Source organism: Palaemon carinicauda, chromosome 1 (genome assembly GCF_036898095.1).
Source record: "Palaemon carinicauda isolate YSFRI2023 chromosome 1, ASM3689809v2, whole genome shotgun sequence".
Lineage (NCBI taxonomy): Eukaryota > Metazoa > Arthropoda > Malacostraca > Decapoda > Palaemonidae > Palaemon > Palaemon carinicauda.
The window spans coordinates 107140523-107167636 of record NC_090725.1 but is presented as its reverse complement, the minus strand read 5'-3'; the positions used below and the strand labels follow the sequence as shown (position 1 = coordinate 107167636).

Sequence of the window (27114 nt, the reverse complement as noted above, 5' to 3'; positions counted from 1 at the left end):
CAGAAGACCGTTGTCCGTCGGGAAGACCGTTGTTCGTCGGGAAGACCGTTGTCCGTCGGGGAAGACCGTTGCCCGTCAGACTGCTATCCATCTGCATCAGGGCGGATGAAGGAGATGTAGGCTGGTCAGCCAGTGACCTAAAAGGAGCCACCAAGAGCATAGTTGCACGAAAAAAAGGCAAGAGAAGAACCCCCCAAAAGGGGAAAAACTCAAGCCTGGACAGGAAAAACTTCCCTCGGAAGGAAAGTTACCCACCCAAGGAGGCAAGCCTCCTGAGTTCTAAAATGAACTGGAGAGCTGTCAATCGTCACGGGAGTACTTCCAGTAGAAGGAGACACGCCCCTGACGAAAATCCAAAGGGGAGGGCAGCAACAGCCGAATCCCCAGGCCTCCACAAGACAGCTCATACCGTAGCCATATTACAGAAACGAACAAGATCGGTAACTGTAAAAAAATAAAAACAAAAATCATTAGTACACATTCATTCCCCCGGGAAGGCTCCGAAGAGGAATCCCGAGGGAAACAAGAATTACACAACAGGCACGTGCCCTCACAACCACTTACACTCACGGAAGGAGAACTGTAACCAAAACAGAATTATAACAATTATAATTATGAAACTATGTAATTATTTAATTTAAAAATGAATGAACACTAAAGAAAGAACGAAAACCCCGAAAGGAATCGTTCTACAAGCTGAAAAATTAACAACTACAATTAGATTCATAAACTAATTGAGACAAAACGTACGGCGTAGCAACCCCCCCCCCCCACACGGGAAGGAAGCTAAAAGGGCGTAGTAACCCGTAGTAAAAGGGGTAAACGACCTCAAGAGAGAGAAAGAGAGAAAGAGAGAAAGACCGAAGTCAAACTCGATCGCAACCCATAAAATTACGCCGTGGTGGCCTAACTGCCGAGGACTCCACGGAGATATCGTACACTACACACACAACTCTGAAAAGGAAACTTACTGATTTCTATACTTGAATATATATAGCCTACAAACATGAAAACATGTTTACATATATATTGAGTAAAAGAAAAGTAAGCGATTAAGTAAAGGACAAAACAAACAATGGCTGCCAAGCGAGGACCAAGACAGAGACGTCTGTCCCAGTCCGAGCCAAAAGTGAAAGTGAGCATTCACCTGTGTGTGAGGGGGGAGGGGTAGCTAGCTACCACTCCCCTACCACCCCCCCCCCCCCCCCCCGCTAACTAGCGCGGGGGGTAATACACCCTCGTTAAATTCTAATGGCTCGTCATTTCAGCTGCGCTAAAAGGTAAACCCAATGTAAATAGCGTGGTTTGTATTTCGGTTACGGAACAAATAACAATTAATCCCTGAAAGCTTCACAACTCTATGAGTAAAATTGTGGCCATGAAGTTCTTCACAAACAAACAAAAAGGGGGCAAAAACATAACCTCCCCCCAACTCCATTGGAGGAGGTAAAAAGTTTTGAAAGGTTATGAATACAGCACAGGTTTTATCAATCATCAAGGCAGTGTTCTTTTTTTTTTATGAAATACCTTATTGCTTGCTAATGACAGTACACAGGTAAATATAAGATACTTTAATTTCTAGAAATGTTATTTCATTAGTAAAATAAATTTTTGAATATACTTACCCGATGATCATATAGCTGTCAGCTCTGCTGCCCGACAGAAAAACCTACGGGCGGAATACGCCAGCGATCGCTATACAGGTGGGGGTGTACATCAACAGCGCCATCTGTCAAGTAGGTACTCAAGTACTCGATGTCAACACAGAACCAATTTTCTCCTCTGTCCACTGGGTCTCTATTGGGGAGGACGGGTGGGTCCTTTAATTTATGATCATCGGGTAAGTATATTCAAAAATGTTATTTTCATTAGTAAAATAAATTTTTGAATATACTTACCCGATGATCATATAGCTGTCAGCTCTGCTGCCCGACAGAAAAACCTACGGGCGGAATACGCCAGCGATCGCTATACAGGTGGGGGGTGTACATCAACAGCGCCATCTGTCAAGTAGGTACTCAAGTACTCGATGTCAACACAGAACCAATTTTCTCCTCTGTCCACTGGGTCTCTATTGGGGAGGACGGGTGGGTCCTTTAATTTATGATCATCGGGTAAGTATATTCAAAAATTTATTTTACTAATGAAAATAACATTTTTCAATATTAAACTTACCCGATGATCATATAGCTGATTCACACCCAGGGGGGTGGGTAGAGACCAGCATTACATGTTGACATTATTATGAGCTAAGTATTCCGTATTTCATTTTAACAGTTATTCAAAATAACAAACATAAAATAAATAAGTACCTGGTAAGGAAGTCGACTTGAACAATTACTCTGCCTTTTTAAGTACGTCTTCCTTACTGAGCCTCGCGATCCTCATAGGATGCTGAGCGACTCCTAGGAGCTGAAGTATGAAGGGTTGCAACCCATACTAAAGGGCCTCATCAAAACCTCTAATCTAGGCGCTTCTCAAGAAATGACTTTGACCACCCGCCAAATCAAGTAGGATGCGAAAGGCTTCTTAGCCTTCCGGACAACCCAAAAACAATAATAAAACATTTCAAGAGAAAGATTAAAAAAAGGTTATGGAATTAGGGAATTGTAGTGGTCGAGCCCTCACCACTACTGCACTCGTTGCTACGAATGGTCCCAGAGTGTAGCAGTTCTCGTAAAGAGACTGGACATTCTTAAGATAAAAGACGCGAACACTGATTTGCTTTTCCAATAGGTTGCGTCGAATATACTTTGCAGAGATCTATTTTGTTTAAAGGCCACGGAAGTTGCGACAGCTCTAACTTCGTGTGTCCTTACCTTCAGCAAAGCTTGGTCTTCCTCATTCAGATGGGAATGAGCTTCTCGTATTAACAGTCTGATAAAATAGGATAAAGCATTCTCTGACATAGGCAAAGATGGATTCTTAACTGAACACCATAAAGCTTCAGACGGGCCTCGTAAAGGTTTTTAAATAGAACTTAAGAGCTCTTACAGGACATAATACTCTTTCTAGTTCATTTCCAACCATACGATAAGTTTGGAATATCGAACGATATTGGTCAAGGCCGAGAAGGCAGCTCGTGTTTGGCTAGAAAACCAAGTTGTAGAACATGTAGCCGTTTCGGATGAGAATCCGATGTTCTTGCTGAAGGCATGAATCTCACTGACTCTTTTAGCTGTGGTTAAGCATATCAGGAAAAGAGTCTTAAAGGTGAGATCTTTCAGGGAGGCTGATTGAAGCGGTTCGAACCTGTCTGACATAAGGAATCTTAGTACCACGTCTAAATTCCAACCAGGTGTAACCAAACGACGCTCCTTCGTGGTCTCAAAAGACTTAAGGAGGTCCTGTAGATCTTTATTGTTGGAAAGATCTAAGCCTCTGTGACGGAAGACTGATGCCAACATGCTTCTGTAACCCTTGATAGTGGGAGCTGAAAGAGATCGTTCTTTCCTCAGATATAAGAGAAAGTCAGCTATTTGAGTTACAGAGGTACTGGTCGAGGATACGGATACTGACTTGCACCAGTTTCGGAAGATTTCCCACTTCGATTGGTAGATTCTAAGGGTGGATGTTCTCCTTGCTCTAGCAAACGCTCTGGTTGCCTCCTTCGAAAAGCCTCTAGCTCTCGAGAGTCTTTCGATAGTCTGAAGGCAGTCAGACGAAGAGCGTGAAGGCCTTGGTGTACCTTCTTTACGCGTGGCTGACGTAGAAGGTCCACCCTTAGGGGAAGTGTTCTGGGAACGTCTACTAGCCATCGAAGTACCCCGGTGAGTCATTCTCTCGCGGGCCAGAGGGAAGCAACTAGCGTCAACCTTGTCCCTTCGTGAGAGGCGAACTTCTGCAGTACCTTGTTGACAATCTTGAACGGAGGGAATGCATATAGATCTAGATGTGACCAATCTAGTAGAAAGGCATCTATATGAACTACTGCTGGGTCCGGGATAGGTGAGCAAACTATTGGGAGCCTCTTGGTCATCGAGGTTGCGAAGAGATCTATGGTTGGCTGGCCCCAGGTGGCCCAAAGTCTCTTGCATACATCCTTGTGGAGGGTCCATTCTGTTGGAATTATTTGTCCCTTCCGACTGAGACAATCTGCTATGACATTCAAGTTGCCTTGGATGAACCTCGTTACTAGTGAAAAGTCTAGACCTTTTGACCAGGTGAGGAGGTCCCTTGCGATCTCGTACCATGTCAGAGAGTAGGTCCCTCCTTGCTTGGAGATGTACGTCAAAGCCGTGTGTTGTCCGAGTTCACCTCCACCACTTTGCCTTGAAGGAGAGACCTGAAGCTTTTCCAGGTCAGACGTACTGCCAGTAGCTTCTTGCAGTTGAAATGCATTGTCCTTTGACTCGAGTTCCAAAATCCCGAGTATTCCCTACCGTCTAATGTCGCACCCCAGCCTACGTCCGATGCGTCCGAGAAGAGAACGTGGATGGGAGTCTGAACAGTCAGGGGAAGACCCTTTCTAAGGTTGATAAAGTCCTTTCACCAAGTCAGACCAGACTTTATCTTTCCGGAAACCGGGATCGAGACCGCTTCTAGCGTCTTGTCCTTTTTCCAGTGAAAAGCTAGATGGTATAGAAGAGGACGGAGGAGTAGTCTTCCTAGTGACACAAATTGAACCACGGATGACAGTGTCCTTACCAGACTCATCCACAGCCTGACAGGGCAGCGTTCCTTCTTCAGCATCTTCTGGATGGATAGCAGGGCTGGGGGTTGATCGTCTTGTTCAGCAACGTCCTCATCAGAGGGTTCCTCATCCGAAACTGATGAGGAAACGGCAACGGAGTGGGCAACGTCTGACTCGCTGAATCCGGTCGCACTGGTAGATGCGTGACGGAGCCGGACGCAATATCATGGTACTGCTGCACTGTGAACTGTCAACAACCATGGGGACGCGAGGAAGTACAGCGTCAACCCGAAACTGTCTAGACTGTCAGGGTTGTGCAGTCAACACCCTACCGGGTTGCTGAGGTTGACGCACTGCGTCACAACAAGTCACCTCTGCTGGTTGTTGAACGTCTTCCTAGTGACACACTGAACGTCAACAACCACCTCCGAGCGTCGCTTAACGTCAACGTGCGACTGGCAACCCACACTGGGTCGCATCGGTGGAGGAACCACCTCAACTGGCGGACGCGAGTAGGATACCTCAGCGTCAACAGGGCGCACAACCAACCGGTAGGAAGGTTGTTGGCCAGAAGGTTCTTCTCCGTATTAAGTCCTCTATCAAGGACACAAGCTTGGACTGCATGTCTTGCAGCAAAGCCCATTAGGGTCTACGGGAGCAGGTGTGGCAACAGACGGGGGTTAGCGACTGAAGCGGAACCATTTACCATCCCTGGAAGCCTTGTTATGTGTGACATAATAGTACAGCAAAACTTCAAAGGCTCGACAAAAGTTGAGAAGCTGACCTGTAAACAACTGGAGCGTCTCCTGGCTATGCGCCTGGCCGAGTCTACCAGAATTGAGAAGTCTACCTGGGCAGAGGCATGAACTCCCAAGCTGAGAACTTCTCTCGTGTCCTATCAGACTCTCGTTCTATAAGCCAGATAAAAAGAAGGGAAATCAAAAGGCTGTATCCCTAAAACTCCTCCTGGTGCAAAAACCAGTCGCCTAGCCGACGTAACGCTCTCTAGGAGAGCGAGAGAGCACTAGCTTAATAACAACGGCTTCGAAGTAGCTAGGCCTAGTGTAAGTTCTGACGTGAGGCGAACGAGGAGCAGCAGTTACAAGATCCGGACGAAGATCCTTAAAAAATCATCATGATTTAATTAAAGTCCATAGGAGGCTAAGCAGCTTAAGGCTCCTCTCCAAATGACAGAGTCCTCAAAGGAATATCAGTAGGAGGGAGAACAGCACTTTCTCATCTACAGGAACCTTGTCCGAGAAAAGCTAGGTTATCTCAGTGAGGGTCTCACTGGTGCATTAGCAGCAGACCAGAAGGCAACGTTATGTAACTGCTTGACAGTCTGTGAACTGTCAAAAACTGAACTGTCAACCACAACAGGTGCGTGAGGACATACAGCACTGGTGCATTAGTAGCAGACCAGAAGGCAACGTCATGTAACTGCTTGACAGTCTGTGAGCTGGCAACAACCAAAGCTGTGTGGGGAAGCCTCAACTCCTGACTGACTAGTCTGCTGCGGGCGAGTGGCGGTAACCACAGTGGGTTGCGGAGGCTGACGCACCGTGTCAAAACACGGCAGCTTAACTCCACCCTCCTGTTGTTGTGGTAGCACACGCACGTCAACGGAGGGTTCCGTGCGTCTGTGAACGTCAGCATGCGTCTGGCAGGGTCGACTGCGCATGGGTGGAGGAGCTCTCACAGCTGGAGTGTGGGAGCAGGCAGCCACAGCGTCTGCTGGGCGCACAACCGTGGTAGGTTGTAGGCTAACGGGTGCAGCGTCAACCTTCTCCGCACGATACTCCTGCAAAAAGAATGCTAACTGTGTCTGCATAGACTGTAGCAAAGACCACTAGGGTCTACAGCAGCAGGTGCGGCAACAGACGGTGTTACTGCCTGTTGCGGTACCGCTTTACCTCTCTTAGGAGGTGTGCAGTCATCGGAAGACTGCAGCGAGTCCGAACTGACCCAGTGGCTACACCTGGGCCGTTGGACTTGCGCGGAAGGGACCGACTTGCACTTAATAAGCTGCGAGACCTTGGTCCAAGGTTTCTTACGAGAAACCTCTTCCGCAGACGAGAAGTAAATGGGCTCTCTCGTCTTTGTGTGGGTGGGGCGATCTTGGGTAGATACGCCCGAAACCACGGAGGGAAAAACGTCTGTTCGTTGATCAAGGCCTGACGAACCCATAAGTCGTTCGACATTACTTCTCCCCTGGGCTTGGGAGCTTGCAAGAGGTCCCGGACTAGGTGAACGACAGGCACGAACAGACGAACCCTCGGACGCAACACTGTAACACTTTGCGCATATCACTTTATCACTTTGATTTTCTGTTTTGCACTTATTTCACTGAAATCGAAACTTTTACTGATTTCTACCTGAAACACGCAATCCTATCCTTCATTAAAAGGTAGTAATTGCGAAAACAGTCGTATAATGCAACAGAAAACATATATAAAGATAAAGAATTCAGTGGCTGGGAAAGAGACTAAACACTAGATCAAATAAACTACGTTTACAATCTCTCACCGCACATAGCCTGGGAACAAGAATAAAACCCTAGAAACGTTTTACCTTCTTCCCCTACAGCGACTAGGGAGGAGAGTAAAACGAGAACAACGTTACCCGCTTGAACGAAACGTTTTTTCTCCTCTCTCTCCCTCCGTCTCTATCTCTCTCTTTCTCTCTAGATTTCGCACCTGAGAGAAGAGCCCAATTATATATCGTCAAAACATGTTATTTGCTAAAGGAAAAAACTGAAAGGTTTTCCAAATAAAAAGTTCCTTTAATTTAGAATTTAAACCATTTAAGCTAAGAAAGAATGAACGAAACGCTAGAATCGGTTTACTCTTACTGCAAAGTGAAACCGTGATACACTCTCTCTCTATCGTAACGATAGAGCGCATGTTGAACGTCCTGAACGTCAACAACTGCGTAGACTAAAAACTAAACGTTAGTTCATCTTTGAAAACAGTACGAGACTATCAAAGAAATTCTTTCATAAAACATAAAATTTAAAAAGTTTTAAATTCTTTAAAGGTTAAATACGATATAACGGGCTCAACGTTGATTAACTTCGGTTCCAAGTTAGGACCGCCTACTATCAGGAAAGGTCGCATATAAACAAAACATAAAAAATTTATTTTTATATGTTTATAATAAAAGGAAAGTTAATCGAAGAGGCCTAATAAAGGCGGAGAGATATAAAATATATAGATCTATAACGTGTTAAGCAAAATTACTAAAAACCTAAACACACTTCCGTCTAAGGGAAGGGTCGGCCATCTAAAAGTGAAAGAGAGTCCATACTCTCTTTGTCACCATAATTAAATCTATCCAAAATGAGTTCAAGTTTTGAAATGAAGATAAAACCCCTGCATAGCGAAAGCTCAAAACTGGAATAGTGTACTTCACCAAATAGTTGTGAAAACAAATCCAGTTAGTAACAGCGTATTTAGTAGGTCTTGCCAGTGGCACGACAGAGAGAAAATTGGTTCTGTGTTGACATCGAGTACTTGAGTACTTACTTGACAGATGGCGCTGTTGATGTACACCCCCACCTGTATAGCGATCGCTGGCGTATTCCGCCCGTAGGTTTTTCTGTCGGGCAGCAGAGCTGACAGCTATATGATCATCGGGTAAGTTTAATATTGAAAAAAACTATATTGATTGATTGACTTGGAGTTTTCTGACATCCTGACATCGAAGGTCATTGATGCCAATAGAGGAAATGGATCAGTTCTGGCTATTTTCGCTATTGATCAACTAAAATATAAACATCATTTCATTCTTGAAGAACACTGTTTACTTTTGGAAAACTGAGGATGGATTACTTTGCATGCATTATTTGCATTTTCTTGCGGCAGCTTTTCTGTTTTGTATGATGTAATTATTAGCTGGCTTTATTAACCCACTAAGAGCTTCCAAACATTCATGCATTAGTCCCCAAATGCTGTTTTACAACAGTTATTTCTCACCCCTATATTACAGTTCCGATGTGACAGTCTGAACGATCCCCCAGTCTCAGAATTCTCCTTGATAATCTGCGCATGCGCGAACATTACCGTTTGCCAGTGCATACGAGGTTGATGTTTTATTTTCCTGTAATGTTAGCGTGCGCACCTCAACATTATTGCTTGCCAGTACATACGAGCTTGATGTTTTATTTTCATGCGAGCGAAGCGAGCTAATGGCAGAAAAGAACCATTATACAATGTCAAGGAGAATTCTGAGACCGGGGGATCGTTCAGACCGTCACACCGGCATGCATAGGACTATAGTCGTAAGAAGTCTTCCTTTCCTCCAAGATGGTTTGTCTATGCATAGTCCTATGCACAAAAATTTGACATAAACAAAGAACACCTATAATTATTTGGTAAATATGTGATACTTAAATTTCTCACCAAATAAATGAACCACACATTTTTCCAACTGGTTATCGTATGTTTATATGCCTTCCTGACCATTACTATTGCTACAAATCCTTCGCTATTTCAGATTCCCCACCCTAAAACCTGGTTTCCCACCGGGATTCGCCATTATTGTCATTATATAGGCAAGGTACGCAAACTCATACACAGGTGGTTTGCCCCGATATTCGTGGTCAGAAATAGATAAAACAATAGATAGCCAGTTGGAAAAGGACATGGTTCATATATTTGGCTAGAAATTTAAGTTTTAACATATTTACAGGTGTTCTTCTGGAAGGACGAGGTGCCAAAGTTTCGTTATGTACGGTTAGGTTCTTAGTATATGCAACCCCATACATCTCTCTTTTACTGGTTAATTCAAACCCCCAAAAAACCAGTTTCGGAGCCTTAGTAGGGTGACGGCCAGATCCCATAGAAAACGGGAATATTCTGAACTGTGGCTGTCGGTCTAAAAACTATTTTGGCGGGAAAAGCTAACTTAAAAAACCCACCTAACCTATGCTAAAAGCCGTATCCTTACCCAGGGGGGCTTTGCCCCCCCGGACCCCCCCCCACTTACACAACAGTTTCCTTACCTACGAGTACGACAGGAGAAGCTAACTTAAAAAACCCACCTAACCTGTGCTAAAAGCCGTGTCCTTACCCAGGGGGGCTGCGCCCCCCCGGGGGTCCCCCCCCTTACACAACATATTTGAGATCCGTAGACCATTTCCAAACGTTTTTATTCTATACAAGATAACAGTCGGAGCGATAATAAGCAAATTAGGACGCTTGGCCGTAGCGCTACAAACTACCCCCAGTTTCCCAAATAAGAATATCCTAAGATAAGAAATTACTGGGGCCTCTTTTGTACAATTACCACACCAAGTACACTAAAGAGACGCCAAGTTCTACAGACACTAGACCTAGGCCTAAGTAATATCTCCTACTTGCTGTTCGACTGACTGCCAAAGTTTGTCTAATTTTGTATAATCTAATCAAAATAAGACATCTAAAGAGATAAAATAAACGAACTATCATCTATAAATATTCATAACAGCAAAATACTACCAAATGACTCGCAAGCCTTAAGCTACACATGCAAGTGACGAAAGTAGAATTAAAGCCTGTCAATCAAGTCAACCATTAGTAATAATACTTCTTACCTTGTATCCATTTGATCTTATTTCATATGCGGATTCAAAATTAACTCCTAGAGTGTCGCAGTTAACACGCAAAATTCCTACCGATTTATTCGAACTCGATATTGCACTTAACACAAAAATAATTGAAAACCTTTCGCCCAAGACGACATCTTGAAGCAAGGACGACTTTTTAAACAAACCGTCACTCACAGTCACAATGTAAACAATCTTCATCTTCTCGAATCTCTTTCTGTAGGAAATATGGCCCAATATTTGGAGCCAATATGCTCCTTTAAATATGATGCAAAATTAAACATTAGAACAAATCAATATACGGTATATCTTCTTCTCTTTCAGTAGGAAATCTGACTCAACATTTATTTTTATTTAGTTCATATGGGCTTATGTCCCCATTATATACGGCATATATGGGTATACGGATGTATGTACATTATTGTATAGATATGTGAAAAGAAGCGGTTTTGCTTCTTTTTACTGCCATCTTGCACAATTATTGTAAGTTAAATTGTAATTTTGTATAGGCTATTTTGTAATTTACTCTCATAATCCGAGAGGGGTCGCTAGAGTTAATAAAATCCTTTAACATCCTTTAAAAAAGCCAATGTGCTCCTCTAAATATGATACAAAATTAAACATTAGAACTAACAAATGCAGTTGAAAAAAAAAACATTTAAATGTTAGTCTGTTTATAAATGTTCACCATCATCGTCATCCATAACTAGTCCATTGCAGGACAAATTCCTCAGACATGTCCTTCCACTTGCGTCTGTTTATGGTCTTTCTATGGCAGACCATAACCGGAAATTTTCTTAGCTCGGCAATCCATCGTCTTCCCTTCCTTCCCATGCTTCTTTAATATCTCTAGGGACCCATTCTGTTATTCTTAATTCCCATCTATTATCTGGCAATCACAATATATGTCCAGCCCATGTTCATTTATTTCGTACATGTTAGAATATCCTCTAGTTTGCTTTTGTTTCCATCTTGCTCTTTTTCAGTCTTAGTATCATTCCCATCATTGTTATTTTGAGGTGTAACTAGCTCATGTTCAAAGGGTTTAGTAAGGCTCTAAGTTTATGATGTCCTGGGGAAACACTTATTGTCTGTCCTAAGTACGTATATTTATCAACAATTCTCTCTGCCTTTTCATTGAACATAACCTTAGTTACACACACACGTATATATATATATATATATATATATATATATATAGAGAGAGAGAGAGAGAGAGAGAGAGAGAGAGAGAGAGAGAGAGAGAGAGAGAGAGAGAGAGAGAGAGAGAGAGAGAGAGAGAGAGAGAATACAGTGGAAAGACATGTCTGAGGTCTTTGTCCTGCAGTGGACTATATACGGCTGAAGATGATGATGGTGATGACGATGATTACACACACACATAGCTTGTGTCAATACTAAGGAGAAATAGGAAGGGAGTCCATTGCTGTTCGTCGCCTTCAAAATGGCCAATCATCCTTAAAACATGAATAACTCAGTGCATCCTCGAGGTGCAATCCTGCCTTCACAACTTCCAGCTCTCATGCTAGGCAGTCTGTCCCCTTACAACCCCCCCCTCCCCCCCCCCCATCCACAAGTGTCGTCGTCTTATTCTGTGTAATGATTTATATATTTTGTAAATGTATATATAGGCCTACATGCTTGTGCATGTATATATGTACAGTATGTACAGTAAACATATGTACTCTCTCTCTCTCTCTCTCTCTCTCTCTCTCTCTCTCTCTCTCTCTCTCTCTCTCTCTCTAGGCATATATATATATATATATATATATATATATATATATATATATATATATATATATATATATATATATATATATATATATATATATATATATATATGTATATATATATATATATATATATATATATATATATATATATATATATAGAGAGAGAGAGAGAGAGAGAGAGAGAGAGAGAGAGAGAGAGAGAGAGAGAGAGAGAGAGAGAGAGAGAGAGAGAGAGAGAGAGAGAGAGCATCCTGCTTTTCCAACTAGGGTCGTAGCTTAGCAAGTAATAATAATAATAATGTGCGTGTATGTGGGTGTGTTTGTGTTATATATATATATGGGTGTGAATGGGAATGTGTGTGTATGTCATATGGATTTTTTTCTGTCTTTTGCATATGGCAAAGAATAAGCTCATTATCCAGATGTACAATTAATTTATACAAGCTGCGAAACTAAATGCTTCATAGAATATATGTCACTTTACAGAGAAAAATATATTTGCAATTAATAAAAATTGAGTATTAATCATTAAATATTGCAGTGTGCTAGCCAGTGAAAGACTGAATTAATGTCAAAATATGTATAGAAGATTAGAAGATCAATCAAATTCTTCAGTTATGAGTAAAAAAAATTAAATTTTTACTTTTATTCATGTATTTAAGTTTTAAGGTTTAAATGCCACTCATGAATGGCCTAGGTAAGGGACAGTGACAATGCCCTAGAGACTGACATATAATCAGCGCCCAAGCCCCCTCTCCACCCAAGCTAGGACCAAGGAGGGCCAGCCAATGGCTGCTAGTGACTCAGCAGGTAGACCTAAAGGCTCTCCCAAATCCCCTATCCTTAGCTAACAAGGATTGAAGGTTGCAGACACTTATCCCAGCGTAATCAGTGAGTAAAAATATTCTCCAAAATAAAATTAATAAAAATATCTAAAAATATAGGTGTTCCTTGACAATGTAGCCTAATATTGGTTATCTACAACACATACGAAAGTATTATAATAGGCATTTGAATCCTCAGTCAAAAATCTAATAACAGAAAACACAAAAGAAACGTCTTATTAGAAGAAAATGTAATTTTTTTTCAAGTCTAGTTACACCCACACACACAAATATCATCATTAGCCATTGCAAGAGTGCATATATTTATATAGATACTCTATCCTTTTCTAGTCCACTGCAGGAGAAATGCCCCATACATGTCCTTCAACTCCCGTTTGTTTATGGTATTTTTATGCCAGGCTATACCATCAAATTTCCTTTGCTCGTTAATCTATCGTCTTCTCTTCCCTCCCCTGCTTCGTTTGTAATCTCTAGGGACCCAATCTGTTATTCTTTTTGTACATCTATTATCTGTCATTCTCATTTTACGTCGTTATATATAAACAGATCAGCACACCAACAATGAAGTTTGAAAATTAAAGCAACAATATTACAACTGGAATTATGCTCATCACTGAACGTACACTATACTGCAAGAAATGGTTGCACAATTCAACTGTTTAAGGAATAAAACTAGCATTACACCTTGGCATGTCAACGAAATGTAAACAAGAAAGGTGCTCGAAATAAGTAACAGTTACGGAGTCACAGGTGTTAAAAGTGATATTGAAAGTTCCCCCTTCAATATGAAGTTTAACGGAGATGGCTAAGCAGTTGTGTCTCCTAATCATCTAACAAGGTACAGAATACTCAGCCTACCCTTTTGCAATTAAGCATCAGAAATGTTGCATTGCAAAGAGAATAATTCAGAACAAGCAATAAAGCCAATAGATACACTTTACATCTCAGCATTAGAGGTTCTCAAGAATGGCTAGCAAGATTAATGGATATTTGACGGATTCACAGTAGATTAATAATTGGTTGACTCATTGGGCCCTAGTATAAGAGGGGATTTAATATTTTTTTGCAATTATGTATACGAAGTGGAACTTTAAACGATCGAGAATTTACCTTAATTCTTTATTTTCTATGCAATTTCCTTCCACTTGCCTGATCGCAACAACTATGTCTTCTCATGAAAGTTGAGCTGATTTGATAACAAGGGTAGCCTACGTACTTCAAAAATGGTGACCTAATTGCTGATTAGTGTAGATCAGGTTCACTGGTATTAGCGATGCGTTGGGTCCTGCAGGGAGGACTGTCTTAATTTCTTGGTTTTGAGAACACTTTCGCTCAACATCCTGAGAAAATCTTTGAAAATTTGTGTATTTGGGATAGAATGGTGTGTGTGTGTGATATGATCGACGGGTAAGCAGAGAATCAGATGGCGAGACAAAATTAAGGATGATATAGAGAGAAGAAGTTTGGTGGAAGAGGATGCCTTGAATCAAAGGTATTGGAGAGGGCGCATTAGGCAATCGACCCCTTAATATAGAGATAACGTTGGGAAAGAAGGTGTGTGTGATGTGAACGAGTCTGGCAAAGCTGTCTCGTACATATTGTCAGAACATATGATTTATATAGTGAAATACACGTAGACATCAATGCATAGTTACTCTTATTAAACTAGCTGTAAAGTTAATGCCAAATGCGAAAAAAAAAAATGCTGATTGAAGTTATTCGAGGTGATGTAATTAATTATATTCAGATCTCCAGCAGTCTGTTGACAAATGTGATGTAAATTGTTTATATTTAGCGTTAGATTCTGTTTGTAGCTGAGTATTAAATTCAGTGTTAAGTTCATTGCATTGAGGATTGGTGACATTAAGCTAAATAGATATCAAATTGCATTCTTCATAATATTTTCATTAGGTAAAATAAGGGTGTGATGGTTTACCTGCATTATTGAAGGTGAAACTTTAAGTTAATATATGTGAATGTATGCAACTGTTCGTATGTGCGTAGATAGTTGAATCAAGTAGAAAATAATTAGAAACGTGTTTTATTCTGGTCCATAGTGCTCCAGTATCCGCTGATACACTAATTCTTACTGCATTATATAACTGAACTCTGAGAGATGAATTATAATCTAATAAAACATCTACTGGAACTCTACTAGTTATTGGGATAAAATTTTCATTAATATTAATCTAATTGTTGTTAAGGTGATTCTTAATTCATTCTTCTTCACTCAAAGGGTTTAACTACAACATTGTAGTTGTTCAGTGGCTACTTTACTCTTAGCAAGGATGGAAGAGATTCTCTAACAATAGTAAGCAGCTCTTCTAGGAGAAGGACACTTCAAAATCAAACCATTGTTCTCTAGTCTTGGGTAGTGCTATTTTTCCCTGTTGGGGCCCCTGGGCTTATAGCATATTGCTTTTCCAACTAGGGTTGTAGCTTAGCTAATAATAATAATAATAATAATAATAATAATAATAATAATAATAATAATAATAATAATAATAATAATAATAATAATAATAATAATAATACTGTCACGGGTTAGAGTTCTCTTGCTTTAGGGTACACTCAGGCACGCCATTCTATTTCCTTTCCTCACTGGGCTATCTTTCCTTGTAGGAACCCTTTGGCTTATTGCATCTTGCTTTTCCAGCTCGGGTTGTAGCTTAGCAAGTAATAGTGATGATAATAACTATTTTTTTTACTTACCACCCTATATCAAGTTTCATTTTCTAATTGTTTCACATCAAATCTCTGTTAGGGGAATTTAGACCAATTGATAGTTTTGGAATTATCTAGTCATGTCACTGTTCTTAAAATATTTTATTTGATTATTTATTACTTCTCATATAGCCTACAGTAGTTGATTTATTTCATTATTCCCTTTCTTCACTGGGCTATTTTTCCCTGTTGGGGCCCTTGGGCTCATAACATCCTGCTTTTCCAACCACGATTGAAGCTTAGATAATAATAATAATAATAATAATAATAATAATAATAATAATAATAATAATGCCATACCTAATTTTTTGTATTTACAGCTTTGTCTTAAATTTTGACAGACGCTTAGTGACATCACGTTGAGATTGCGCACTCACTAGGGTACATTTCATTGAAAGTAAAACGTAAACAGTTTGTTTAATCTAAAATCTGAAAATGATAATTGCCTATAAATGAATAATATTGAAAGCTTATATTATAGTTTCTGATTATATTTAATATTATTTTATTTTATGTTATCGTAGATGATAAATACTCTCATAATATAGTTAAAAAAGACTCATGGTGTTTCAAGATTGCGCTATCTGCAAAGGCATTGCGCAAATGTTAAAATATCAAGGCAGTAGAAGACGACTTTCTCCTGGAATCGTTTATTTTCCTATAAAGGAATAATATTCAAAGCATATGTTATAGTTTCTGATTATATTTAATATTATTTTGTTTTATATTATCGTCGATGATAAATACACTCATATTATGATTAAAAAGCCACACATGATGTTCCAATGATTGCGCTATTTATAAATAAATTGCGCAAATAGTAAATACTAAGTTAATAGAAGACTACTTTCCATTGTTATTGTTTAGCGGCGTCTTGTACCATCGGCTTCCAGTTAAATAAACCATGGCTAAAACTTACGGAGATAAACCAGTATCCTTCCAATTAGAGGAAAATGGAGAATTCTGGTGTATTGGATCCGAGGTAAGGATTTATATTTGAGGGTTTAATTGATATTTAGGTTGAAGCGAAGTTAATTCTAACAGCTTAAACATGTTTTGTTTAAAAATGTTGACTAGGCGATTTTAATGTATTATATCTGTCTCTTTGTCTTTTGTATCATTGTAGAATGCATCATTATGCTAATATACTACTGTATTTTCCAAAGAAATAAACAGGGATATATTATTTCCTCAAAACATTGCCCCCCATGTAGGGCGAACTACCTGCCGTAGGAGTATATTCTACGCCACCCTATATACGTATGTTTAACCTCTCGACATTATTATTTTCAGAATCACTCTGATTATACGAGCCTCTGTAGTTGGACCTGGTTTAAATTTCAAAAGTTATGACTAAATTCCACATTTTAAAAGGCAAACAAACAAGAACACTACCTAACCTAATCTAGGAGCCTTATCCTAACCTACCGGAGGCGACCCCTGTTAGGACTGCTGTAGGGGTGTATGTATGATAGCAACCATAACGGCAGACTAAGAATATGGCAGTGTAAGGAAGGTCGCAGGGGTGTTAACCCCCCCCCCCAATAGTTAAGTAGGGAAGGAGACAGCTTGTAGATTAGGTTAGGGGGGAAAGTTTACACTAGGTGGTGTCCATTTACTATGCACGTAGGAGGAATTGGCGGGGTGTATGTATGATAGCGGCCACTTGTATGTATTATTATGTCTGACTTAGAATACGGTAGTGTAAGGGGGGGTCGCAGGGGGCGTTAGCCCCCTTGTTAGGTGTATAGGTAAGGACACGACTTGTAGGTTAGGTTAAGGGGAAAAGTTTAGGTTGCTTGATGTCCATTTTTAATTAACGCATGAGGAACTGGCCGCTGATATACAAAGGTTCCGAATAGGCTGCTGATATACGAAGGCTCTCTGCCGTGTCCTTTAGCTTACCCTTAAGACTTAATCTCAACCCTGTGTTTGCTTTTTTTTTTTTTTTTTTTTCAGAATCACTCTGTGTATATAATTGGTTGGGATGGATGGAAACTTCCTTCTTACCTGTCCAATTGATTTTGTTTATGGTGAAAGTGTTGGGGTCTTTTGTGTATTGACGGCCAGGGCCTCCCGCAGGCATAGAAAATGGTAATTTCCTTCCCATTTTATAGTCATTTATTGCTGTGGCCGTTGTATTGCAAGATCCCTTTACAGGAACACCATCTAACCCAAATTTCCCCACCTAACCTAACCTACGAGCCATATCCTTACCTACTTACCTATCCCGCCCGTTTGCAATCCCCCTTACACTACTGTATTATGGCAAGGTAATACTAAATCGTATTTTGTTAAAGAATATGATTTTGCAAGAAAAAGAAAGTTTACACTTGCCCCAGCTAACTACATTCACCTCATAATATATAACAGAAACAAATATACCTGTACTGTACGTATATTATTTAATTTCACCGAAGTTATAATCTTGGGAAGTTTGAGGTGCATCATCCCTTTTCGGATGGAACAGCTTTTTTTTTTTTTTTTGCTGTGGAAGAGATGAATGGCTGTGTGTTCTGCGGTACACCATATGCAAAGCAAGCTAATATAACGAAACATCTTCACAAGATAGTTTGGATCTTTAGAAAAAAACTAACAATTATCCTAGCAATCTTCTTTTGGCATGAACTTTTTGAACAGCGCCTAAAAACATTGGCTTACCATTGTGAGTTAATTTTCCATTATCAACTTGCATGTCACCAACACTAGACTTGGAACAAATTCCTGAATAATCTCCCAGGAGTCCTATCTTATATAAATAAGATGTAAATTCCCTTTGTTGGGTGAATTTCATAACCATTGCTAGTTTGGATTGTTTAAATTATAGAAAAAATCACTTTTATTAGGTCGAAGTTCGTCGCTCTCAGAGTTTAACGTTGCCATCTTCACATTTCGGCTGCTAAGAATGGATATCTCCGACCCTTGCTTCATACTCCCATTACCTGGTTTTGGTTTTAATTTTGGAAATATTGAATTATGATTGGATGAAAAAAAGCCATACGACAATTTCCTGGGTCAAGCGGCGTCTGATTGTTCGTTTCTAATTACCACTCCCACCTATTAGTTCAGTGTTCTGCCACTAAAGTGCTGTTGAATTGAACAAAACGTCATCTACTGTGAATTGTAGGAACTACAGGAGAGAGAAAGTGCATTTTTTGTGTATCTGGAATACAAACCTACGCTATTTATAGGGGTATTTCTTTTGGTGAAGCTGAAGTGACGAGCCATTAGAATTTAGCGAGGGTTAACCACCCATCCCGCTAGTTAGCGGTGGGAGTAGGGGTAGTATTTACCCCTCTCACTCACACACCTGTGACTGCTTCACTTTCCTTTTGGCTCGGATGGAGAACTGTTGTTACTGCTCTTCCTCCTCTCCTTTTGGACTGCTATTGTTAATCTTTTTGTGCTTTTTCTTTCAGTTTGTATGTGTGTGCCCTTGCTTGCTGGTCAAGCATACCTGCCCTGGACCCGAGGGCTGCTCCTGCGGTACTTTCATGTCTTCTGAGGATACTGATCCTCATTGTTTGTGTCCGCCTTGTAGAGGGCAACGATGTGACGTGGATAGTAGGTATATTGAGTGTCGAAAGTGGTCTACCTCCCAGTGAGAAAAGTGTGGGCGAGGGTGTAAGAAGTCTAAAAGGGACTCTTCTCCTTCGAAGGTTTCCTAGAAGCAGAAGAAACCCAAAGCTTCTTGCGCCCCCCCTCCCCCCGACTTTCCTCCGAAGCTTCTACTCAAGCGGTTCCCCCCGCGGTTCTGTCGAGTAGTAGTGCAGGCCCCTGAACTCCTGGTCAAACCCGGTCCTCGAGAGACAAAATTGCCTTCCCTAGCGAGACGACCCCGCCTCTCCCCACAAGGGAGACCTTGTCTCTTTCTCTCCTTTCTTAGGTGTGGCCATCCCTGGGATTGCCCGGTCTGGCCTCCAAGGAGGTGTTCTTGCAGTTGCTTCAGCGAGGTGCGGGATTGTAGTATTTGTCCAGGTCAGAGGTGGACCCTTTGGTCCTGTTCGAAATGGTTGTCTCCAAGGCTTCGTCTGCTGACCTACCAGCAGACTCCGTTCTTGCCTCTTCCTCTGCTCCTTCAGCCGCTGCCGACGACTGCGCTTCTCCTCCCGATCCTTCAGGGGTGGAGCAGAGTCCAAGGGATGTCTCTCGTGTGTGTAACCACCTCTCTTGTTCGCGAGAGAGACCACTCCTAGAGACTCCTCTTCGGAGGCATGCTGTTAATCTGCCTGCAGCTCTGCCTGCCCGTGGGAAGGCTCGTCGTCATGGTCGCCACCCTCACCGAACTCGCCCTCCTCTTCATCTCAGTCGCGCCCCTTCACCCTTGGTGAAGAGATGACTGTTTGGTTTGTTTGCTTTGTCTTCGCGTGCTCCTCTTCGGAGGATCTTCCTAGCTCGTCTGGTTCTCGACCTTCGCCCGTTTCTTTGGACTTCTCTGCTCATCTACGAACCCCGGTTCATGACTTGCCGTTAAGGTTTCGTTTGCAATCCTCCCCTGCTGGTGATCGTCCATTCAAGGATCTTCATTCGGCTGCTCACTGATCTTCGGCTCGCCGTTTTTCGGCCCGGTGCCATTCACCAGCTTGCCGTTCGCCAACTCATTGATCCCCGGTTCACTGATCGCCGACTCATCCGTCTCCTCGCCGATCGACAGCCCATCGGTCTCCTGCTTGCGGGGCGCGGTAGCTGACGTTCTTCCATCTCGTCAGCCTTTGCCAGCTCATCAGCAACCTTTGGTTGCTTACCAGCCCTATCATCACTCGCCGATGACTCGTCACTCCCCTTCAGAGGAGAGTAAGGCTACGGCTCGCTGTCGTTCTTCGGCCCGTTCGGCTCGACACCGTTCTCCGGGCCGATGCCGTTCACCAGCTCACCGCTCGCCAACTTGTTGTTAGCCAGCTCACTGATCCATGGCTCATATACCGCCCTCTCATCGATTTCAGAACGAACAACAGCATACCTTTCATCAGGTGGTTGCACGTGAATGTGTTCCCATAGAGCAACAGCGGTGCCATCAATCCCCTGTTTGCGAACGCTCTGACGGACACCACTAGTTGTGAGGTAGTCAGCTGACCAGACCAATGTCTCCTCGAGCTTCGGCTCTTCCTCCAGGGAAGGACAAGTCTCCTCCGCATCGTTCGCCGTCGGCCCATTCCCCTCCCTACAAACGCAGGACATTGTTTGCGGGGGAAGGGAGAAAAGGGCAGCCTGCAGGGATTCAAAATTTCTAAACTTCCTGCCCTCAGAAGGAGTCCACAGCGCGGAAGGAGACCAGAGCGCAGCAGTGCCACCATCGAGCAGCAACCATGATTCAAAGCCTTGGTTAAGGCAGTACTGTATCCCAAGCTTTCTCTTCGGGTTTGCCATCCTCCTGCCCCTCGAAAACTCCCAGAGTCCCCCGGAGGGAGTCTTCCTCTATGCAGTTCCGAGGCAAAGATCTACGATTCCATCTCCTCTTGACGAGGTACCATTTTCCAGGGTCAAGCTGACCCCTACTAGACCCTCATAGAGAAAGCCTAGGCCCGTTGGTTCAACTCCTCCTCGATCTCCTGTGCCTCACTCGTCACCTCAGTCCGAGGTCCACAGCAAGGAAGAGTCCCTGCCAGACTCACTCCGATCCTCCCTTAGCAAGTAAGTCCTGCGCGATGGTAATACAGCAGTATCAAAACCTGCGGAGGAATCCATCCTTCCCCTGATGGGTGGCAAAGAGAAGGTTCATCCATCAAAACCCTCTGCTCTGGGGACCTTTTTCCCTCCTAGGAGGGATACTAAGGACTCCAAGACACTGCCGAAATCCTCTTCGAGGATTACTGGACTCGCAGAGGGGGTCAGGCCATCGACCAGCCATTACATCGACCATGACCCACCCTGATGATGTCTCGTAGGTGGGAGACGAAGATCTAGCCGTCAGTCCTTTAGAAGCTATGCAGAGATAGTCAGAACATGCCTTTTGGCAAGTTCTGGCCTGCATGAGGGCCCTCAACGGGTTGGCAGACCCACCGATGGCTCCTCAAGAGGGCAAAGATACGGTCCTCGATCGTATCTTTGGCACTCTGAACCCCTAAAGTCCAGTGCAGCCTTGCCCTGGTCTCAGGGGCTGAAGAGTGCCAGGCGGAAGGTTTCCTTCCAGCTCTCAGATTTCTCTGTAACACTCCGTTCGGGCTCGTCCTCGAAACTCCTCCCACCTCCGGGGGTCCAACAGAGGAGATACAGTACCACTAGGTCCTTAATGAGCCCCTCCTGACTCTTCCTCTACACCATTTCTTAGAGGAATTAACGAAGGGAATTTCTCTGGAGAGACTTTCCGGCCTTCAAGTCTCGTTCTCGGCTACGAGGATCCTGAACCAGGAGAAAGTGGTGAAGTACGGCATGCAAGCTACTTCGTGGCTTGATCTGTAGTTAGGATCATTGGGGAACCTGATGCGGACCGAGGATTTTTCCGAGAGAAGCACCAGGAAGGCGATGGATACACTCCTGCTTTCGGGCACTCGTACTATTGAGTTCCCCGCCTACCAAGTCGTGAACTTGTGGGCTAACACCATCTTGAGGCACAGAGACTTGGTAGTCAAGAGTTCCATCGCCAGTCCCCACATGTCGAGATCACAAGACTCTGGAATTCCTCTCTGGAAGGCTCATCTTTGTTTGAGCTGGGAGATGTTGAGCAGGCAGTGGAGAGGTAGAGGAAGTCTCATCAGGACTCTCTCCTCCATAGGGCCATAACATCTAGGACCCACAAACCATCAGCTTTTCCACAGACCAACCAGCCGAAACCAGCTACAAACAGAACTGCAAGTAAAGGCAAGGTGTCTAAGAAGCCCTTTCCTGCCAAGGACAGGAAAGGCTCCAAGTCCTCTCTTGGAGTGAAATATCATAGAGGAGGCAGCTGTGGCTGCAGATGCTAGGATAAGCGATCCTCCCCACTTGTCCATCAAAAGGGGGATTCCTACATTGCTGTTGGAAGAGGAAGATGCAACTCAGGGCTGAACCATGTAGAGTCTCCGTGATTCATACAGGGTATCGTCTCCCGTTCTTGTCATCTTGTGGCGGGATATTGCAAGAACAACCCCCACACCCTTGAATCACTCTAAACAGACCAATGTCTCCTCAATACAACCTTTCCCCTTATGTTATCAGCAGCGGGACTCTTGGACAAAAGGACAACAAACAAAACAAAACATAACCTTAAAACTATATTTCTTAAAACGTAGAAATAAATCATAACCCATCCACAATCAAAACTTAACACTTTAAACTAATCAAAATTTAACACTTTAAACTAATCAAAACTTAACACTAAATCTCTCTCAAAGGAGTTAGTCTCACCAAGGAGGAATCATGGCTTTTTAAATAAATAAACACTTCCACGCTGGTTGAAAAATGATATAAAATATAATCCAGCATTCACACCAGCCTCTAGCTGCAGTCAAAATCAAAATAAGCATTCACCCAAGGCATTCACCACTGCCGTAACCTAACTAAAACATAATCTCTCTCTCTCTCTCTCTCTCTCAAAAACAAAAATAAATCCTCCACAATCTCTCCCTCCACTCATCAAGAATCCAGTGTTAAAAAGCTCCTTTGCGATGGGATCCGCATATGGGCCGCCGAAGTCCAGACCATGTTGGAGAAGGGCGCTCTCCATGATGTTCTCGACGACTCCCCAGGCTTCTTCAGTCGACTCTTTCTTGTGAAAAAGGCATCTGGAGGCTTGAGACCAGTCATCGACCTCTCAGCTCTGAACAAGTTTGTCAAACAAACTACGTTCAGCATGGAGACGACAGACATGGTCAGACAAGTGGTAAGACCACAGGACTTCATGTGCACACTTGACCTAAGGGATGCATACTTCCAGATCCCCCATCTGTCTGTGAAGGGACTAAGGCATTGCTTAAAACAAACTCGAGGAGCTCATCCACAGATCAAGGACCTGTTTATCAGCTCGGGCAGGGTCAAGAAGAGGGTAACGAGGAACACCATCTCCTTATGGATTATACAGGTCATTGACCATGCCATTAATCCTTAACCTCTCTGACGGAAAGGTGTACGACCCAGAGCTCATGACGTCAGGGGCATAAGTACGTCCCTAGCATTCAAGAAGAACCTCGCTCTGATGCAGGTACTTCGAGTGGGTGTTACGGAGGAAACAAACCACCTTCACTGGCGACTACCTGCAAGACACGCACAGGTCTCAAGACATATTTATGATAGGGCCTGTGGTAGCTCCTCATAGGACTTAGCAGTCGTTCGAGGTCAGAGTTTATGGTGATAGTCTACAATGCATGAAAAAGGAATGACTGGCATTTCCTTTTCTTCATCTTCCCCTCTCTTGAGTCATAGCTTTTGAAGACCCTGTCAGCTAGAACTCCTTTAGGTAGTTGGAATGTCTGGTTCTCAGTGTGCATATTCACAAACCTGTTGATTATACATAGCCCATGATAATCAGTTTTGTTATTACACTCAATCACTTTTGCACAGCCTGTCAACCTGCTGGTATTAACAGGCCATTGGTTTATGAGGCGTCAGGATGTTCATCCCTTGTATTATCATGTTCAGATGCAGCGATTCTGGATCAAAGTACTCAGCCAGTTGAAAGGACTTCCATCCACCATAGAGTGATTCTCTTATGTAAAGAATGTAAGGCTTGTATTTGGAAGTAATTTGTATTTTTCTTTGCAATACAAACTTGTAGTTTTTTACATGTACTTTACCTGCTATCACCTATACCCCAGAAATCCTGTCTGTAATGAAAGTGAACAACGCGAATGGTTGTTTACACCTAAATGTAGTTAAAAGTTTTTATTGCTGTATGTTAGCTCGCGCAGATTTCTTATCTTATGTTAAGAACTACAGACTTGTATTGATAGGAAAAATACAAATTATTTCCAAATTCCTCATGTTGGGACTAATAGCTATGATTATATGCAGTGTTCAATATCATAAAGTCAGAAATGTTAATTACTTAAACCATAATTATTATAGTTTGCATTCTTGATTTATGATTCAGTTTAATCATAAGCAAGTTACTTCTAGTTATTGAAAAAATTGAATATATTTATGGTAATCTTTTAATATAGGTTGGCAATTACCTTCGGTTGTTCCGTGGGTCACTTTACAAGAAGTTTCCTGGCATGTACCGCCGATCCATCACAAATGATGAACGGAAGAAGTTAATGGAATTGGGTAAGCTTTGATTGTGTCACTTACTAGTAACTGAATAAGTTTTAATGGTTTTCCGTGAATAAATAAATGTTTTAAATTTCTATCTTATTCCTTGTGCAGAGTAGCCTTTACCATAATGAAGTTTTCTTTATCCCTTTGGTGCTTTTCTGTTATCCAGCTATCATAAGAATGTAACAAAATGTTCCTTAGTCATTTAAATATTTTCCTAATTTTTTTCAATGAGAATTGTTCTAAAATTAGTTCCTTGGCGTAATATAGACCTTCAATCTTTAATAGGAGTGACTTCAGCAAAGCTGAAAACAGCTGTTAATCTTTTTAACAAGATAAACATAATTACCTGGTAGGTGGTGAGTGGGCCCCGTCCACTTGGCAAGTAGAGTTACTTTCACTTTGACCCCTTTGGTGTACTGATGTAATCTCCAATTGTCCTGCTTTGGATTATTGATGCTTTTTCTTTATCTTTATAGATTGTTTGCTTGATTGCCAGTTGATGATGTCAGCTCACTGGCCAAACATACAGCTTTGAGTCCATCTCAACTGAGGATGTGTCCGATATATAAGTAAAGCCATCGTTGATCCTCATCAACTCTGTAGCTTCTGCAGTGGGCGTGACTGTTTGCAGTCCTCCCCCTATCCTGAGTGTAGGGAGTGGCTTCCTGTGCAGTGTGTCAAGTACGCGAAGAAGAAGAAGAAATCTAAGAGGGATTCATCAAGATCAGTCTTGGCTGGCAATGGTCAAACTGATGATAAAGATACTTGAGAGCTTCTTCATCCCTACTTCAGATGTGAAACCTGATGTGTCCCCTTCATCCTCCTCCAGGGCTGAGTTTGCTGAAGAAGGGAGGAGGAGGAAGGGAGCGCTCTCCCTGCTCTCTGGGAATTCTTTGAATGAGACAGGAGTTCTTGCCTTCCACTAGCAAAAGTAATAACCTGTCTCTCTCTCAGAGCATTCCAGCCGTTGTGACTGTCGTTGATGACTCCTGCAAGGACCTGGACCTTGGTTTGCTTTGGCTTTCCCTTGGGATTGATGATGCCCCTAGCACCGTAGACTTTCCAACTGAGTTTGATAGGGCGCTCAGTAGTGTTGATAAGGGACATCATTACCTTAGTAGCCTACCCCAACAAGCAAGGTATAACCGTGTTTTGGTCCCTCTGGGAGTTAGTGAAGCAAGCATATCCTTGGCCATTTGTCATTGTAGTAAAGCTGTCAGCAAAGTATATTCCGGGCAGGAGGAATTTACTAGCAGACAGCAGACCTACTCAACCGTTGGGGCAGGTGGTAAGTGCTGAGTGATCCTGACTACCCTGCGGGGCTGAAAGGCTTCTTGACCTTTTGGGTTCCTCATTAGACAACTTGATCTCCACCCAGCTGAACTAGAAGCCTACAGTTTTCTATTTGCCAATCCCAAACCCTTTCTGCCCTTATGCCTGATACATCAAGTAATCAAAAGACTGTTGACGACTTCAAGTGTCAGGTTGACCTTGTGGCCCACAAGTGGCCATAAGCTGAATGGCTTCCAGATTTGCTAATGCACCTTGTCTAGGTTCCAGTAGAGCTATCTCAATATTCTAACCTTCTCTGTCAGCCCCATCTGCATAGGTACCACGACTCGCTGACTTCCATGTCACTACACAGGTGGAGACTATCCAGTATCTCCAAGTGAAAGTTATTTCATAAGGCACTACACAAGAGATGTCTGGATTTCTGCAAAGAACCTCAGCAGCTGTCTACCAGGGGAAGGGTCCATCTTCTGTGGTTGTTGTGGGCAGGATACTTCTCCGGAGAGAAGCTCCTCTCAGTCTCAGGCTTTCTTTTATGTGGGAATTGTCCGGGATCATGAGGAGCTCCTAACAGTCTTATTACCCCCCTTCAAGGAGCTCACGTCCCCAGCTATGGATGTCACGAAAGTTCTCAGCTCTCTCAAGCGTCAAGTTAACTCTTGTTTGTTAGATCCCTTTGTAGTGCCAGGAGACATTTTATGATAAGAAAGTAATCTTTTATTTCATTGTTTTGTATTTTGTATAATTTATCTTTGTTCCGTAACCGAAATACAAACCACGCTTTTTAAATATTTAACTTAGCTGGTGAATATATAGCTGCAACTCTGTTGCTCGACAGACAAACTCTACGGAAAAAACTCGCCAGCGATCGCTACACAGGTTGCGGGTGTGCCCAACAGCGCCATCTGTCGACCAGATACCCAGCTCTTATGTAAACAAAGACTCAATTTTCTCTCTGTCGACGTGTCGACAAGACGTACTTTACTCGCTGTTGCTAAACTGGAGTTTTTCACATCATATTGGTGAAGTACTATATTCTGGTTTTGAGCTTTCGCAATGCAGGTGTTTTATCTTCATCTTAAATCTTGAACTCGTTTTGGATAGATTTAATTATGGTGACAAAGAGAGTATGGA

The 27114-nt window shown here is 42.5% G+C and overlaps 1 protein-coding gene across 2 annotated transcripts in view; it reads left to right on the top strand.

The window, feature by feature from the left end:
* Positions 1-16364: 16364 nt before the first annotated feature.
* The window catches only part of Snr1 (SWI/SNF related, matrix associated, actin dependent regulator of chromatin, subfamily b, member 1), a 582028-nt gene continuing 571278 nt past the window's right edge, over positions 16365-27114 (top strand). For both annotated transcript variants that reach the window (XM_068383913.1, XM_068383908.1), the window contains exons 1-2: positions 16365-16501; positions 24594-24699. In XM_068383913.1, coding sequence (XP_068240014.1) covers positions 16424-16501; positions 24594-24699 — 184 coding nt within the window. In that variant the 5' untranslated portion in view covers positions 16365-16423. The remainder of the gene's footprint in view (positions 16502-24593; positions 24700-27114) is intronic.